We start from the raw sequence: 16505 nt of genomic DNA, 5'->3' as shown, positions 1-16505 counted from the left end.
TCAACTAAATGGTCCTATCAATAATAATAATAATAATAAGAATAGCAGGTTATTAACATGTTGTTAACAAGTTTTAGCATGTTGCTAACATGATTTATCATTCTGTTAGAATTAGCATGTTGCTAACATGTTTTAGCACATTGCTTGCATGATTTAGCATGCCACCAGCATGTTTACAGTGCTAACATGCATTAGCATGTTGCAAGTATGTTTTAACATGTTGTTAGCATGAATTAGCATGTTGCTAGCTTGATATAGCATGCTGCTAGCATGTCTTAGCACATTGCTTGAATGAATTAGCATGTTGCTAGCATGTTTTAGCATGTCCTAGTTGCTAGGCTTTGCAAGTGATAGATACTTGGTGGATGAAGCTACTCTATTAGAGTATAGCCTAAACATTTTGATCCCCTCAATGAAATTCTATGGGATTTTTCATAGTATTGATTGCCGAAAACCTAAATCTAAACCTAAAGAAAAGATTTAGCAACCCGAGTCAGAACAGTCTGAAGGTCTGACCTGAGTTTGGTGGGTGTAGCTTTAAAGCTATAGGAAGAGATACTGACTAAATTTAGTCTCAGAAGAAGAAGATGATGATGATGATGATGATGAAGAAAAAGAAGCTTAAATAGGATTTCAGTATGCTGACTTTGTCAAGCCAACATAAGAACAAATATAAATTCACTCAAGTGTCTTAATTTGTGACTGTAGGCTACATACATTTTTTGTAGTGCATTATATTTCATTATATCTCGGCCATTTGAAGAATTGAATCAAAAGCATGTGATGTTCTGATCTGGTCACTGCTTTTCTGCTCTCTTTAATTTTCTCTTTTTTCTTTTCTCTCACTCACTTTCTCTCTCTCTCCTTCCCCCTCCGCTGCACAGCTGTACTGGCAGACACACATATTCTCTCCGTTTCTCTACCAACATTGTGCTTCCTCAGTTTTTCACTCAATGTTTTTGTCGCTCCAGTTTTTCTGCGCTGAAGGCTGTACTCATCATCCTTCTACAGATTATTCTTCTCATTCACCCTCTCCATTCTACATCTCCATACTCCATCCTTTTCAATAATTTTTTTCATCTTTTTCCATTTGTGCTCATCCTTAGCCATCCTTTTTTTCTCTTTCCTCTTTCTTGTCTTCATCCTGGTCTCATCTCCACTTCACTGCCTGTTATTTTCTCTTCTGTTCTTTCTTCAATGGAGGCTGAGGCTCTTTACAGTTTCAGAGCGAGTGAATGTGATGAACTCAGTTTCCAGAAGGGTGACATCCTGAAGGTGAGTCTGAGTGTGTATGTGTGGATGTGTGTGTGCATGCAATAGTTCACTGTGAACACTAGTATGATACTACGAGGATTATAGTCTGCATGCTGAACCTTTGCAGAAAAGACTTGATCAGTGTGTGCATCAGTGTTCTAGCATCTATTTCAGTTTGGATATCTGAATGAATGGGTTGTGGTTTATGTAGCTGGGCAGATTGTGGGAGGGTACAGTGCAAGATAATTCTTTCCCCCGGTTTCACAGACAAAATGCATATTTGAGATCTTTTAACTGAAGAACTTGCACTGGCATATCTTAAAATATGTCACTGCCATTGTTTTGTCTCAAGATGCACACCAGTAATTTTTTTTCTAAGTCATGTTAATAAAAACTACTTAAATGTCCTAATTGAAGTTAGGCCTAATCCTGGCTTAATCTAAGCCCTGTCTGTGAAACCGGGCCATTGTCTACTTTACAATTCGAAATCTATTAGGGAAAATTGTAAACATGTCTCAGGGTAGACTGTATGTTAACTAGTCAGTAAAATACTACACCAGTCAGTCATTTGTTTATGCGTTATTTGAACTTAAGCGGAAAACAGGTCATTTGCATTGTTTTGCAAACTTTTTTTTTTCTTCAAATTTGTTATCTGGGGCTGTTACATAGTTACATGATACTTGATACATGATACATGATAGTCGTTCAAATTTCAACTAAGCAAATAGTTATTCTCTAACCTAAGCTGATAGTGGACATCTGAACATTGATCTTATGCTTATTTTAGGTGACAAACATGGACGACGATCCAAACTGGTACACAGCTGAGCTGTTGGGTAGGCGGGGCTATGTACCGAAGAACTATATCAATGTAAGACCTCACACGTAAGTATCACGTGACCAAAGTCAATCTAATTTAGCATGTGAGTTTATCTGTGAATGACAACATTCATCAAGATATTTTGGGAAACCTTTGCAGTAATCTTCTGTTCTGTTCTTGTAACTCATAATTAATATAAATAAATGATGTAGTTATTGTCTTGTTCAGTTTAATTAATTAAAATGAGCTAAAGTAACACGATGTGTCACAACTTAATTCAATCCACCTAATAGGCCTATATTTAAAACTGAAGTTTACTTAATCCGCAAGAGTCATTTTTGTTGACATAAATAGAAACTGGGCTGGGGATCTGTAGTTCCCAGCATGCTTTGCAATGGACTGCACTCGGAGAGTAAATCTAGGGAAAAAAGTGATATGTGTTATTCAGTAAAGGGAAATCCATGTTAGTGTTTAATGTTCAGCTATGTTGGACATTTAGAAGAGTTTCTAGTGTATGTTTCACACTTTAGTATTCTAGTGTTTATGTTTCACACTTCAGTTAACTTCCGTTAGTGAGCAGTGATGCTCAATGGTTTTCAAGGTGTATTGTGGGTCTTTTTAGGGAGTGAACATTTCTATGCCCTGGAAAGATTTTGCAATTGAGACAGCCCTTAAAAAGACAGACTTCCTGATCAATGCACTGACTTCTGAATATGAAGCTGATTGAGATGCACCATAAGTAAGGGTCATTTCTTTTAGTCCTGATATCGCTAGTAGTTTGTGCTCCAGAAGGTATTTGATAGGTGTTGTTTCTCTGTGGTTCTGAATGTTGTATTTGTGATGTACAAGGTGGATGACAATTGCATCAGTCCCGACCTTGAAATGGTGCTGTTGGATGCACAGCCGGAGCTTTAGGGTTGGGTGTAGGATTATATGTTTTTTTTTACAATTAATCTGATTCATCCAGACTAGATAAAAAAGGTTTCTGAAGAAGTAGCTTCCTCTGTACAAATGTAGGGATTTCCCAGCATTACACCTCACTGTGTCATACAATTTACTAATTGCTGTGGGTGTGGCCTTCCCGATGGTGTGACTATTACTGAAACTGCTAGGTAAGGACATTGCTAGATAAGGACTTCCTTACCCTGCAGTTTTACCATGATGTGGATGATTGAGATTCTTGTGAGACAGTGAGGATTAGCAAAAATCAAAGACCTGACCAAAGCCCTTCAAACATGCTGTGGCTTGACCTGAACAGAGCAGTTTATGACTGAGAACCGACCAGTCATTTTTAACTGAAAGGATGAGTCAGTTAATATTCACGATCGTAATGAAAAAGAGGACTGAATGATATCAAACATCGGCTTACGGTCAATGCAGCTCAAGTAACTTAAGCAAAAACGACAGAACACTTTCGCACAGTGAAACATGTTGTTTCACCCTACCCTATATCATGCAAACACTCACATTTCAAAAAATCTCAAAACATGATGAAAACAATGCATATCTAACACTGAAGGAATTTTGTGAACAAATTGTTTTGTGAAAAAAAAAAAAAAAAAAAAAAAAAATATATATATATATATATATATATATATATATATATATATATATATATATATACTGTATATATACTGTATATATATATTTACTGAAATTTCTAAAAGTTACCATAATTGTAATAATAATTTGGCATTTCTATAGATCAAACAAAGCATGTCGTAAGTCATAGGTTAAATTCCCAGAGAATGCATGAACTGATAAAATGCACTTCTTAAATGCAATTTAAAAAGTCAAAAAAATGCAAAATGTATGAAATGTACATGGAGAGCAAAGTGCTTGAGACAAAAAACACACACACAAAATCAACTGATCATTGTAAGAGGAATAAACTCAACCTGACATCACAAGACAATAACATACACACGTGACAACAAAATAAAAAATAAAAACTGGCAAATGGTGCGACCATATTAATTATTCATAGCCTGATGCATGCTGGGAAGAGGTAGACTGAGACTGAATCACAAGTAAAATTTTCAGTGTAGGCAATTTTTTGAGCTAAAAAAAAATCTGGCTTAACTTAAAACATTGAATTGCTTCTGTTCTCTTCTACAAAGCTGTACTAAAATAATCAAGTAAATCTTTCTTTGATTTTTTTTTTTACTTTATCAAAGAACCCCCTTTTTTAAGTAACCCCCTTTCAGTTTATAAATATACAATACGATGTATTGTGACAGATGAGCTTGTATTTTGCAGGTGGTTTGTGGGTGGAATATCACGGCAGGCTGCAGAAAACCGCCTGAGACCGCTGGAGTGTGGAGCGTTTCTCATTAGGGAGAGCGAGAGCACACCAGGAGAGTTCTCTGTGTCTGTCAGGTCAGATACACCCTACAAATGAAGCCTACATTCACTGCTCACCTCTACCACACACATGTACACTTCATACAAAGGCTTGATATTATTATCCCCTGCATGTGCCTATGTTTACAGCCGACATGAGTGTGCTTGCATATGCGTGTGTGTTAATGTGTGTCCTTGTTACCCTATCTGGCTCTTCATTAATACACTCTAATTAGAGTGGAGTGCATGGTAGCATTTTGCTGTGATGTAATCCTTTAGCTCCCAGCACTCCAGAACCTATTTAAACAGTTCAGAGTTCTCTTGGTGGAAACGGAAACCTTTTAAATATGCCAAGCAAAAAGTACTTTTTATAACAATTTGTGTTATGCATGCATACATAACACATACAAGTGATGTATGCATGTACTTCATATACACGGTTCAGATTGCTAGATTATTGCTAAATGTCTGGTGGTCACTTGTGATTATTTGCTAGATGTTCTGGTGGTTATTGCTAGGATGTTCTGGTGGTTACTTGCCCAATTCAAAAGAGCCTATTAAAGTCGGCATGAACAGAAGTTTAGAGTCTTTTCTTCCCTATTGTGACGTATATCCGAGTGAAACGGCTTCATGAGCAAGAAAAAAAAATGTAGGGCGGGGTTTGATTTTGTCCATGGGGAACTGATTGGATCTTTAAATGGCCGTGGTTTGCTATTTTGCTGTTTACCGCTCACAGCTCATGGTAGAATTCTATTGAATAAGTTGGCATGCGTTGGGAAGGTGGACATGCATGGATTATTTTTAGATCACTTTGCTTTACACCTCTAAAGGCCTGACCCAAAACGTCAAATTCTACTGAGACTAAGAGAAGGAAATTGAAAGAGAAATCGAGGGATAGTTGCAACACAATTGCAGCACAATGAATCCAGTCTAGTCACATATTATCAGCATAGTGCCTCTTAACAAGCTTGAGTACCTGAGGCCAGCACAGATGTTTCTGTGTGTTTACACGTGTGTGATGGAGAGGGAGCGAGAAAGCAAGGAAGAAAAGGCAGGGAAAGACAGAACGATATAGTAATAATAATCATTTATATTTTTAGGTAAATCAACCTTTACAGACCTATGCAGTGACATTTAGTAACCTTTAGTTTAGGAACTCTAACTAATATGAATGCTTAACACACTCTCAGAAAAAAGGTACAAAAGCTGCCACTGGGTGAGGACCCTTTCAAAAGCTACACCTTTGTACCTAATAGTACCACAGCACCTCAGGTACATATTGGTACCTAAAATGGTAAATTTTAGAACCTTTTTAAAGGTTCCTCCCCAGTGACAGCTTTTGTACCATTTTTTTCTTAGATTGCATATCATTTGCAAATGTTTGTTTAAGTAGTCAGAAAAGTCATAACATTTAAGAAAATGTTTATAATGTATATGTCGACAGACCTCCTGGACTACCTCATGGTCCCCCAGGGAATGTGCTCAGTAGCTGATGAACAGCTGTTTTGTGGTATAGTTGTTAAATTATTGTGTAATTTAGCACAGCTGGAATGCTGTATTGACTAGTCATCATTCAGGAATGAACTGAACTATACATACATACAGTACCGTCAAATGTTTCGACAATTTTTGCTATTTCATCAAGCCTTATTTGATCAAAAATAAAGGGAAACAAATATTATTGCAATTTAAAATAATATTTTTCTATTTTAATATACGATGCAAAGCTGAATTTTCATCAACCATTATTGTCACATGATCCTTCAGAAATCATTCTAATTGGCTGATTAGATACAAAGTTGGAAAAAGTTGTGCTGCTCAAGTATGAAAAAAAAGTATGTACATTTTTTTTTCTTTTTTATATTAAGCAGCACGTTTCCAACATTGATAACAAATCAGCATATTAGAATGATTTCCGATCATGTGACAATGAAGACTGGAGTAATGATGCTGAAAATTCATCACAGGATTTTTATTTTATTTTAAAATATATTACAATTGAAAATAGTTATTTTAAATTGTATTAATATTTCAATATATATATATATGTTTTTATTGTATTTTTGATCACATAAAAACAACCTTGGTGAGCATAAGAGACTTTAAAAAACAGTAAAAAAATCTCACGACTACACTATACTGAACCTATAGATAGAGAATGACAAAACGGGTCAGTTGTATTGTTTTGGGCCAATCACAATAAAAGCTGAGTGAAAACAGAAAGCACAATGCTACACAAAAACCAGAAAATTAATGCAAGACAGTTTATGTTGGAGCTTGTGTCTAAGAATTGTTAATGTGTGTTTTTATTAATGTTGGGTCATATGTAATGACTGCGATTATAATGACTTATAATGTCTTACTCTCCCTAAACATGCCCTGTTGTTTTGATGATCTTTAGGACAACTCTCTCTCTCTCTCTCTCTCTCTCTCTCTCTCTCTCACACACACACACACACACACACACACACACACACACACACACACACCACACACACACACACACACACACACACACACACACACACACACACACACACACACACACACACACACACACACACACACACACACACGCACACACACACATCCCAGAGGCAGTTCCTCATTCTGTCACCGTTTCTGTCTGAACAAGCAGAGTGATCTATGCAGGATTGCATGGACTGATATGCATCTGTGTATGTGTGTGTGAGTAACACCCACACAGGTTAAGGGCAGGTGTGGTAGGGTGGAGCCACCAGGTGATTAAAGACACATGCCGCAGGCGCAGGGTGTGCGTCAGTGTCTGCATGTTTCTCAGTAAACCACAAACAATTAAGAGCATGTGTTCAAATAAGAATTATTTACAACAAATTTATTAAAAATAAGATACATTTATATATTTCTTAAAGATTTACCAATTTACAAGGGTTGTGAAAGGCAAAACATATATATTTAAAATAAATTCAAATGCAAGTGATCAAAATGAATTGTAATAAATAAATAATTATACATTCCAAAATTAAATAAAAACAAATCATATTTTAGAATATAGACTGAAAGATAGATTGATTGATTTCAGCAATTAAATTCCATTTGCACTGAAGAGTAATTGAGGAACAATTATTGATGATAAATATGTTTTTGAAAAACAATTAACACATGTACAGTTATAAAATATACTTTTTTTCACATACTTACTGGACATCCACTGTATTACTGCATCTTAAATGTAGATGCATAAGGATATTGATATTGATATTGTATTGTTGCATTTTGAGTGTATTATTATTTGATTTTTAGGCCTGGTTTCACAGACAAGGCTTAGATTAAAGGTAGGGTAGGCAATTTTCAGAGAGGCTAGCAATAGTGAGCTAGCTTTGAAAGCATACGATCCCACCCTCCCTTCAGAGCGCCTCTAAAGCCACGTCTCCTCCAAAACACATGAACACAGCAGGGAGCAAATAAAATTATCACGAGGGACGGCGTTAAACTACCTCATGTCTCAAAGCACATAACCTTACAATAATAATAAACATAAACAACTTAAAGAGCTCTGACCTGAACCACCTGACTGCTGCAGTTTAATTTCCGCATTGATAGTGTTGCCATTGAAACGCATGCATTCGAGTCACAAACCGCTTTGAGTATAAAGTCACAGGATTCCATCTCTTCCAAATTACAGTAGTTATGGCGTGAACTCAACATAAGCTCGTTGTTTTGGATCAGGAGGAACTGTTAAAGGTGGCTGCTGTTTCGTTTGCGCTGCTCAGTGACTGACGTCTGTCTAACACTGCATAGCATGAAACACTCTGATGACGTGTGATGTCTGCGTGAGCAGGTGCACAGATGTGTGGAAATACATAAGTTGACAGGCAGGTAGGACATCGTATCATTGCATTTGGACTGAATGGCATGGTCCTGTGCCTTCCATAGATGATAAATATATACATATAAATACCTTTATACCACTTAACTTAGTGATTGCTATCAGGACGTGAAGAGACTTACAACCAGCATTACAAAAAATATTTTTGGAACAAATCATTTAACCTGCCTTTAAGCCAGGATTAGGCTTTAGTTAATTGATACATTTAAGGTGCTTTTATAAACGTGCATTAGAAAAAAACGTTTAAGTTGCTTTTGTAAACATGCTTTAGAAAAAAAACATTACTGGTGTGCATCTTGAGACAAAACAATGGCACTGACAAGTTGCTTTCAGTTAAAACAGCTCAAACATGCATTTTAGTCCAGTCCTAGGCTTAAGCCTTGTCTGTGAAACTGGGGGATAGTGTATTCATTAGTACGCTGTTGAATGTACTGTACACTGTAAAAAAAAAACCTGTAAAAAAACGGTATTATTCCGGCAGCTGGGGCGCCAGAAAATTACCGTAAAATAACGGCAAAAAACAATCACGTTAAAATACAGTAATTTTCCATAATTAAATAACAGATTATATCTTTAATATTACATTAAATCTTATGTAATTACTGGGATTTTTAATGTTTTAAAAAGTCATATACACCTTTAAAACAATTAAATACTGTAAATTTAAAGGTCCCGTTGCATGCGATTCCATGTTTCAAACTTTAGTTAGTGTGTAATGTTGCTGTTAGAGCATAAATAATATCTGTAAAATTATAAAGCTCAAAGTTCAATGCCAAGCGAGATATTTTATTTAACAGAAGTTGACTACAAAAAACGGCTCGATTGGACTACACCCCTCTACATCCTGCATTAGTGACATCACCAGAACCGTTTCTTGACTAACCTCCGCCCGCAGGAATGCTCCCTCAACTCTACTGGCTAACGTTACTTGCACACTTCTTATAACTTAGCCTACTGTGTTTACTCAGCTCTTACGGTGATTTTCTGAAGTAAAACTGACGCTTCATCTTTTGTGTGATGTACAATAAACTTTATTAAACTCATCAGTATGTTTGATCATCATTCAGACAGCAGACTTGTAGGCTATTATTAATAAATAATGGATACATAGCCTACAAGCAGATGACAAATACGTTATAATAACCGTAATTAAACTACTAAACCATACCTGTTTCATCTCTATACAGCAATCTGACTCTGTAGGCATTATTGTCCGACTCGAAATGAACGCCGTTACTGAGAGTTTCTGATATTATCATCATTCCGTGAGATGAATTTTTCCTGACAGACTGAGCGCGAGCTCATGAAGCTCCGCCCCCTGTGTCGTCCAGCAGCACCTCATTTGCATTTAAAGGGGACACACTGAAACGGCTCGTTTTTCTGAGCCCCAAAAAATGTCAATTTAAACATGCTGTAAAAAATGATCTGTTGGGTATTTTGAGCTCAAACTTCACATACACACTCTGGGGACATCAGAGACTTATTTTACATCTTGTGAAAAGGGGCATAGAACGGGACCTTTAAGGTTTTATAAAATTATTTTATATAATAATGCTGTCTATCTACAGTAATTTTCTTTTAATATAGTTTTTATGTGTAAAATAACAATGAAATTATGTATAAAAAATGCACACAAGTACATAAATTCAAATACAAATGTTTGTAAATTTACAGTTTTATTTTTTATTTGTACAGATCCAATTTCACAACATCTCTAATTACGTTCTTAATAATAGCAAATGTACAGTCAATTTCTTTTAAATTAACTAAATGTATGAGTACAAATTACCTGCATATTTAAAGTATTAGTAATTGAACAAACACTAAACATCAAGATAAGTGATTGATAGGAAATAGAAGCTTAGTATATAATTTAGAACATGTAAAAATATCCACAATAAAAAGCAATTACCGTATACCTTTACAGTATAACTTATTTTAACATTTACAATTACATTTTATCCAAAGTGACTAACCAATTAAGATAATAATTAAAGATAATAAAAAGCAACAAGTGCAGTGACAAGTCCCAGTTAGTCTAGTACAGTACACATAGAAAGGTGTTTTTTTTTTTTTTTTGTAACAAAGATTAAGTATTATTGGGTGAAGTGTTTATGAAAAAGATGGATCTTTAGCAGTTTCTTGAAAATGTGTTGCGTTGCGCCGGTCATTCCACCACCAGGAAACAGTCCAGGTAAATGTCAGTGAAAGTGGTTTTGTGTCTCTTTGGGATGATGGCACCACAAGGCGCCGTTCACTTGCAGAGCACATGCTTCTGGAGACACACAGATCTGAAGTAGTGAGTTTAGGCATAGGGCTACCTTTAAAGACAACTCTTGCTGCAGCATCTGGATCAGTTGCAGAGGTTTGACTGACACTGGAAGAGCTGCCAGGAGGGCATTACAATAGCCCAGTCTGGATAGAACAAGAGAGTTGTGTAGCTCCGATAGGAAGGGCCTGATCCTCCTAATGATAAGGCAAATCAGCAGGATCACAGCAAGTATGTTTTGGCTGAAAGCTGAACCATAAGCAGTTCTGTCTTGGCAAGGCTGATTTAAAGGTGAAGGTCATTCATCCAGCAAGAATTTTCCATCAGGTAGGCTGAGATGCGAGCAGCAACCGTCAGATCATCTAGCTGGATTAAAAGATATGTGTCATTAAGATAGTAGTGATAGGAAAAGTCATGTTTCTAAATGACAGAGCCCCACTAAGCAAAATGATGTCCGAAAGACGTCTTTTCAATGTCTTTGTTACAAAAATCAAAGGTTGAAATGCCGTCCACTGAGGAGCCAGAATGAAAGTTATGAAGTCTTTTTTTGACGTGTTCTGCACGTCCGATATAGACGTTCATCGAACCTTCGTACAAGGTTAAAACTAGTTAAAATGTGGCCATTGTGGACATATTTCAACATCATTTATGGTCTCATTTAGACATAATTACTTTGACTATTGCTGTCAGATGATCTTAGTGAGAATTAACAGAGGTTTAGATGTTGATATTCGTTTAATTTGAAGTGTCACCATTGTGGCGATCCGTGTTTGCTTTAGTTGGGCTCTTGGTCCCCGTTCCTTTTATTTGAGCTTTTCTTTGGCTGCTGTAACAGTGTGTTTGTGTAACACAATTGTTGTGGCAGAGAAAGCCTAGAAAAAGTTTGAGGTGTTATCAGTTCAATGTTGATGATGACATAATTATCACAAAAATGGGCCTTTAATATTGTGTTTAAAGTTTTGTGTTTATATTTGCCATTAATAACCAACAACCTTGTGGAACTGCATTATTGGTGAAGGTGTATTTATTTGAAGGTGTGTAAAAAGCATGTGCACATGATGTTTTGAGCAAGAGTATCATACAGTCACACACAGACATCAAGATTGTGCATATGATTTCCAACAATGGTGACAATTAAAAAAAAAGCTTCATGCTGCAATGCATGATGGGTAGCTTTCATAGTACAAAACTCATCCTTAATTCCCAAGCTTTTTTTGGTTGTCACCGTTGTTGTGATTCATATCCAAAATCTTGATGTCTGTGTGTGACTGTATGATACTCTTGCTCAAAACATAATGTGCACATGCTTTTTACACACCTTCAAATAAATACACCTTCACCAATAATGCAGTTCCAAAAGGTTGGTGGTTATTAACGGCAAATATAAACACAAAACTTTAAACACAATATTAAAGGCTCATTTTGTGATAATTATGTCATCATCAACATTGAACTGATAACACCTCATACTTTTTCTAGGCTTTCCCTGCCACAACAATTGTGTTACACAAACACACTGTTACAGCAGCCAAAGAAAAGCTCAAATAAAAGGAACGGGGACCAAGAGCCCAACTAAAGCAAACACGGATCGCCACAATGGTGACACTTCAAATTAAACTAATATCAACATCTAAACCTCTGTTAATTCTCACTAAGATCATCTGACAGCAATAGTCAAAGTAATTATGTCTAAATGAGACCATAAATGATGTTGAAATATGTCCACAATGGCCACATCTGAACTAGTTTTAACCTTGTACGAAGGTTCGATGAACGTCTATATCGGACGTGCAGAACACGTCAAAAAAAGACGTCATAACTTTCATTCTGGCTCCTCAGTGGACGGCATTTCAACGTCTGATTTTTGTAACAAAGACATTGAAAAGAAGTCTTTCGGACATAATTTTGCTTAGTGGGTAGTTAAAAAAATAATAAAAAAATAAAGAAAGATGGGTGGAATCTAACACAATCGTAATCTTGCTGTAGCAAATCCAAACCTTGTGCATACTTTTAGTGCAATCATATGGAATCAGAAGACTGTTATGAACATATGGAATCAGAACCGTTATGATTTTTATGTTTTAATGAATTCTTCCCATACCTTGTTTGCCATGATCATCTGCTTTCCACGTGACCTGAAATCACACACACACACACACACACACACACACACACACACACACACACACACACACACACACACACACACACACACAAGTTATTTTAAAACTCAGTATTAGATTTACACATGTCAGAATATGTTCCATTGGGACAATGCAAAAACTCAAATGACTATGATCTTGAAGCTGAGCTGGAAAGGCTAACAGTAATATTTTGAGCTGCCATGTGATTTTAGCTAAGTTACATTTATAGAAAGTAAAGTTAAATGAATATGATTTACTGTGACCTAGCTGCACACCTAGGTCCTAGGGGTTCATCATGTTGTATTCATATTCTAGTATTCCTGTTCTAGGCTTTCCTGTATCATCAACAAGTACCTTAAGTTACAGTATTTTGATTTCTTAACGGTCTTAATAAAGTTAGTCATGTTAACTATTACGAAATAAACAAAAGAAACACGGTAGGCCTATTTTTAGTAAAACTGTGGCTATTACAATGGTAAAAAATCAGCTAAAAACGTGTTTACTACAATTATTATAATAAAATAAAGTATTTTTTTAAGAGAAAAGTTTTCAGCTTCCAGACAGTGTTTCAAAATATCCCGCCATTTATTGATTTAATGTTACTGACTATCATAACGAAGATTTTATACACAATTATGGACTTTAATATGAATAACAAGTCTACTAAAGATTGTTTTAGGTCTTTAAGTTAATAAGTAGAGATGTGGGTTGGGTTCAACTGATCTTTCTTAACACAGATCGATAATTAAAAACGCATGCTGCATTTTCAGTGTTTTGCCCTGACCCAGTTGTAACTGAACATCATTTAAGAATGCTAACGTTAGCATGGAAACTGTCTAACCACTTAACACAAATGTAATATAAAATATCGTACACACATGTAGTATGAGACTCTTACCTCAGCCGTTGATCGGTCGGGATGAGGTCCGCTGTGACGACGAACCAGGCTCACTGAAAAAGGGCGCATTATTTCTGGACTGACTGACAGACTACAAACAACTAATATGTGTTCAGCGCTCCTGCTCACGGCTGGTTGCTTCTGTCGAATACGATTATAGCTTTGAACCACTGTGATCACAATCCACGACTACTTCACGAGCGTAGACTGAAACTTCAAATCTCCCGCTTGCCCTTGACACAGATCGACGACAGAGACAGATCTGTAGCTAACTGTTGTGGGCGGGACTAGCAGCAACGAAACGTAATGGCGGATAATTTGAATCTGCGCGCGCGCGCGGGCACACACACACACACACACACACACATACATACAAACGCACACAAAGCCACGCAGATTTGGAAAAACGATTCATAAAAGACATAAAATATAGGCCTAAATGAAATTTTCGGGCAAATAGCCTACAAATGATGATCAAAATGAACATCTATTTGCAAGACAAAATTAAAAGACTATAAATAATTAAATAGGCTTGCCTAATGTGTGTACAAATCTTAAAACTCACTTTAACCCCCACATGCTTAATAATCTTTAAGGAAAACATGTTTAGTGACTGCTGATTTCTGCAGTTATACCTTATTTTCTTTGTTTTCTAATTCCACAGAAATAATCTGTAAAATATTACTTAATTTTTTATGTAAAATTACACATAACCCTATAAAATTACAGAGAATTTCCTTTTAAAAACGTAAAATTAATGTAAAACCAAAATAAAAGCAATTACCTGTAAATTTAATAGTGGACCTTTAAATTACAACAAATATCTGTAAAATAACAGGTATTCACTGTATAATGACAAAACGACAAAATTCTGTTAAAAAATACAGACCGTTTCCTGTAAATGTACAGTTTTTTTTTACAGTGTAATGAGCATTTTATCTGAGAGGAATACTGTAGTGTATCTGCAAGAGAATAAGCACAGACTTGTTCAGAGCCTAATTTGATTATAGTTATTAACACAGTGCTTCTTCTGAATCATTGTGATTCAAAAACTTGCTGAGAGCTGAAATGTCAAACTGTGATTTATTGGGCAAAACCTTCAATCAAACACTCTTATGTTCATATTTAATAAACTGGGAAGTCCAGGCAAGATCTACCCATTAATCTAGAAGGTAAACAACCTCTCTCTCTCTCTCTCTCTCTCTCTCTCTCTCTCTCTCTCTCTCTCTCTCTCTCTCTCTCTCTCTCTCTCTCTCTCTCTCTCTCTCTCTCTCTCTCTCTCTCTCTCTCTCTCTCTCTCTCTCTCTCTCTCTCTCTCTCTCTAGTTACGGGGACCATGTGCAGCACTTTCGGGTTTTGAAGGATGGATTAGGGCAGTACTTCATATGGGATGAAGTCTTCAGCTCCCTCAACCAGCTGGTGGACTTCTACAGAATCAACAGCATTGCCAAAGAGAGGACCGTCTTCCTGCAAGAGCCCGAGGGATCATTAGCTGTAAGAGCCTCACTGAGGTGCCAAAGTTCAACTCTGGTGAACTCTGATCTGCAAATTTGCAGAGCGAAAGGATGTTTGACCAATAGAGGATGTTAAGTCAAACTTTGATCTCTTGGCTCAATGCAAACCTCTTTAGCGTGAGCGTGACATCATATCCTGTTACAAGCTCTTACGAGGCATGCGTAGAGCCAAATGTGACCCCTCCTTTATCAATATCATTGCTGATTTTCAATGGGAATCCTTTTGAACTTCAGAGGTATTTTATTTATTTTTTATTTATCATAAATTGCAACTTTTTATCACACAATGGTGGCAGCTATTTCTCACAGTCGTAATTCATTTTTATGTAATTGTGACTGTCCTAAATTTCCATTTTATTTCTTCCAATTGTGACTTTATCAACTTTCTGTCATAATCATGAGACTTGTTTCTCATCATTCTGACAATATCTTACAATTGCAACTTTCTCATAAATTTAAATTACATTTATTTTGCTACTCTAATTGCAACTTTATTTTCACAGTCGTGACTTTATATCTCACAATTGACTTTCTCATCATTTTAAGACTTTTTGTAATGGCAATTTTTTTCTCATAATTGTGACTATGGCAACAATTTAGGCATTTTTTCATAATTCTGAGACTTATTTCTCCTAATTGCAACTTTATTCCTCCAAAATGTTGATATTATCTCTTTATTACTGACAGTTGTGACTTTATATCTCACAATTGTGGCATGTTTTTCATAAATGTGACTTTTTTTCTCATAATTGCAATGCATTTCCCGTAATTTTGTGTGTGTGTGTGTGTGTGTGTGTTTCAGAGACCACGTCATGCCCATGCCCTCTTCGACTTCACATCTCATCATGCGACTCATCTACGTTTCCTGCGCGGTGATGTCATTGATGTGCTGGACTGTTCGGACGCTCAGTGCTGGAGGGGGCGATGCCGTGGAAGAGTGGGCATTTTCCCACCAGAGTATGTGCAGCCAATTTACCACTGAACTTTAGCTTTACGTGTCACTGTCCTGTACAGCTAAACTCACCTGAATGAGAGCCTGAGACTTATTCATCCATTACACATACTCTCCATAAATCTGAAGGTTAACTAAGTGTCTAATGTATCAATGTTTGGTGTATCAGGTGATTACTTATGACACATAATTAAACCTTATGTGTCATGGTCAGCACTTGCCCATCAATCTCTTTGTAAATCATTTTTAGCAAATCAGGAAGCAATTCTAACTTGTCAACAAACCAGTTTTGTAACACCCTTAAGGATTATAAAAGTTGATTATTGAGTGACATTTACTCGCTGATCAGTCATCATCTCAGCTTCCTGTCTATTCTTCTTTTAAATACTTTCAAGTCCTTTCAAATGGAGAGAGTTTTGTTGCACTTAATGTTTATAATTGAT

The 16505-nt window shown here is 36.3% G+C and overlaps 1 protein-coding gene across 1 annotated transcript; it reads left to right on the top strand.

Moving 5' to 3' along the window:
• Positions 1–1197: 1197 nt before the first annotated feature.
• grapb (GRB2 related adaptor protein b) lies at positions 1198–16092 on the top strand (the record flags this gene model as incomplete). Its single annotated transcript, XM_081360276.1, has 5 exons — positions 1198–1275; positions 2042–2139; positions 4334–4453; positions 14922–15090; positions 15913–16092. 5 exons carry the CDS (start codon positions 1198–1200, stop codon positions 16090–16092), a joined length of 645 nt encoding a protein of 214 aa, XP_081216402.1.
• Between the last annotated feature and the right edge of the window lie 413 nt (positions 16093–16505).

The sequence above is a fragment of the Scardinius erythrophthalmus genome, assembly GCF_964197995.2.
Source record: "Scardinius erythrophthalmus genome assembly, chromosome: 3".
Classification (NCBI taxonomy): domain Eukaryota; kingdom Metazoa; phylum Chordata; class Actinopteri; order Cypriniformes; family Leuciscidae; genus Scardinius; species Scardinius erythrophthalmus.
This window is presented reverse-complemented; position numbering and strand designations above follow the sequence as displayed.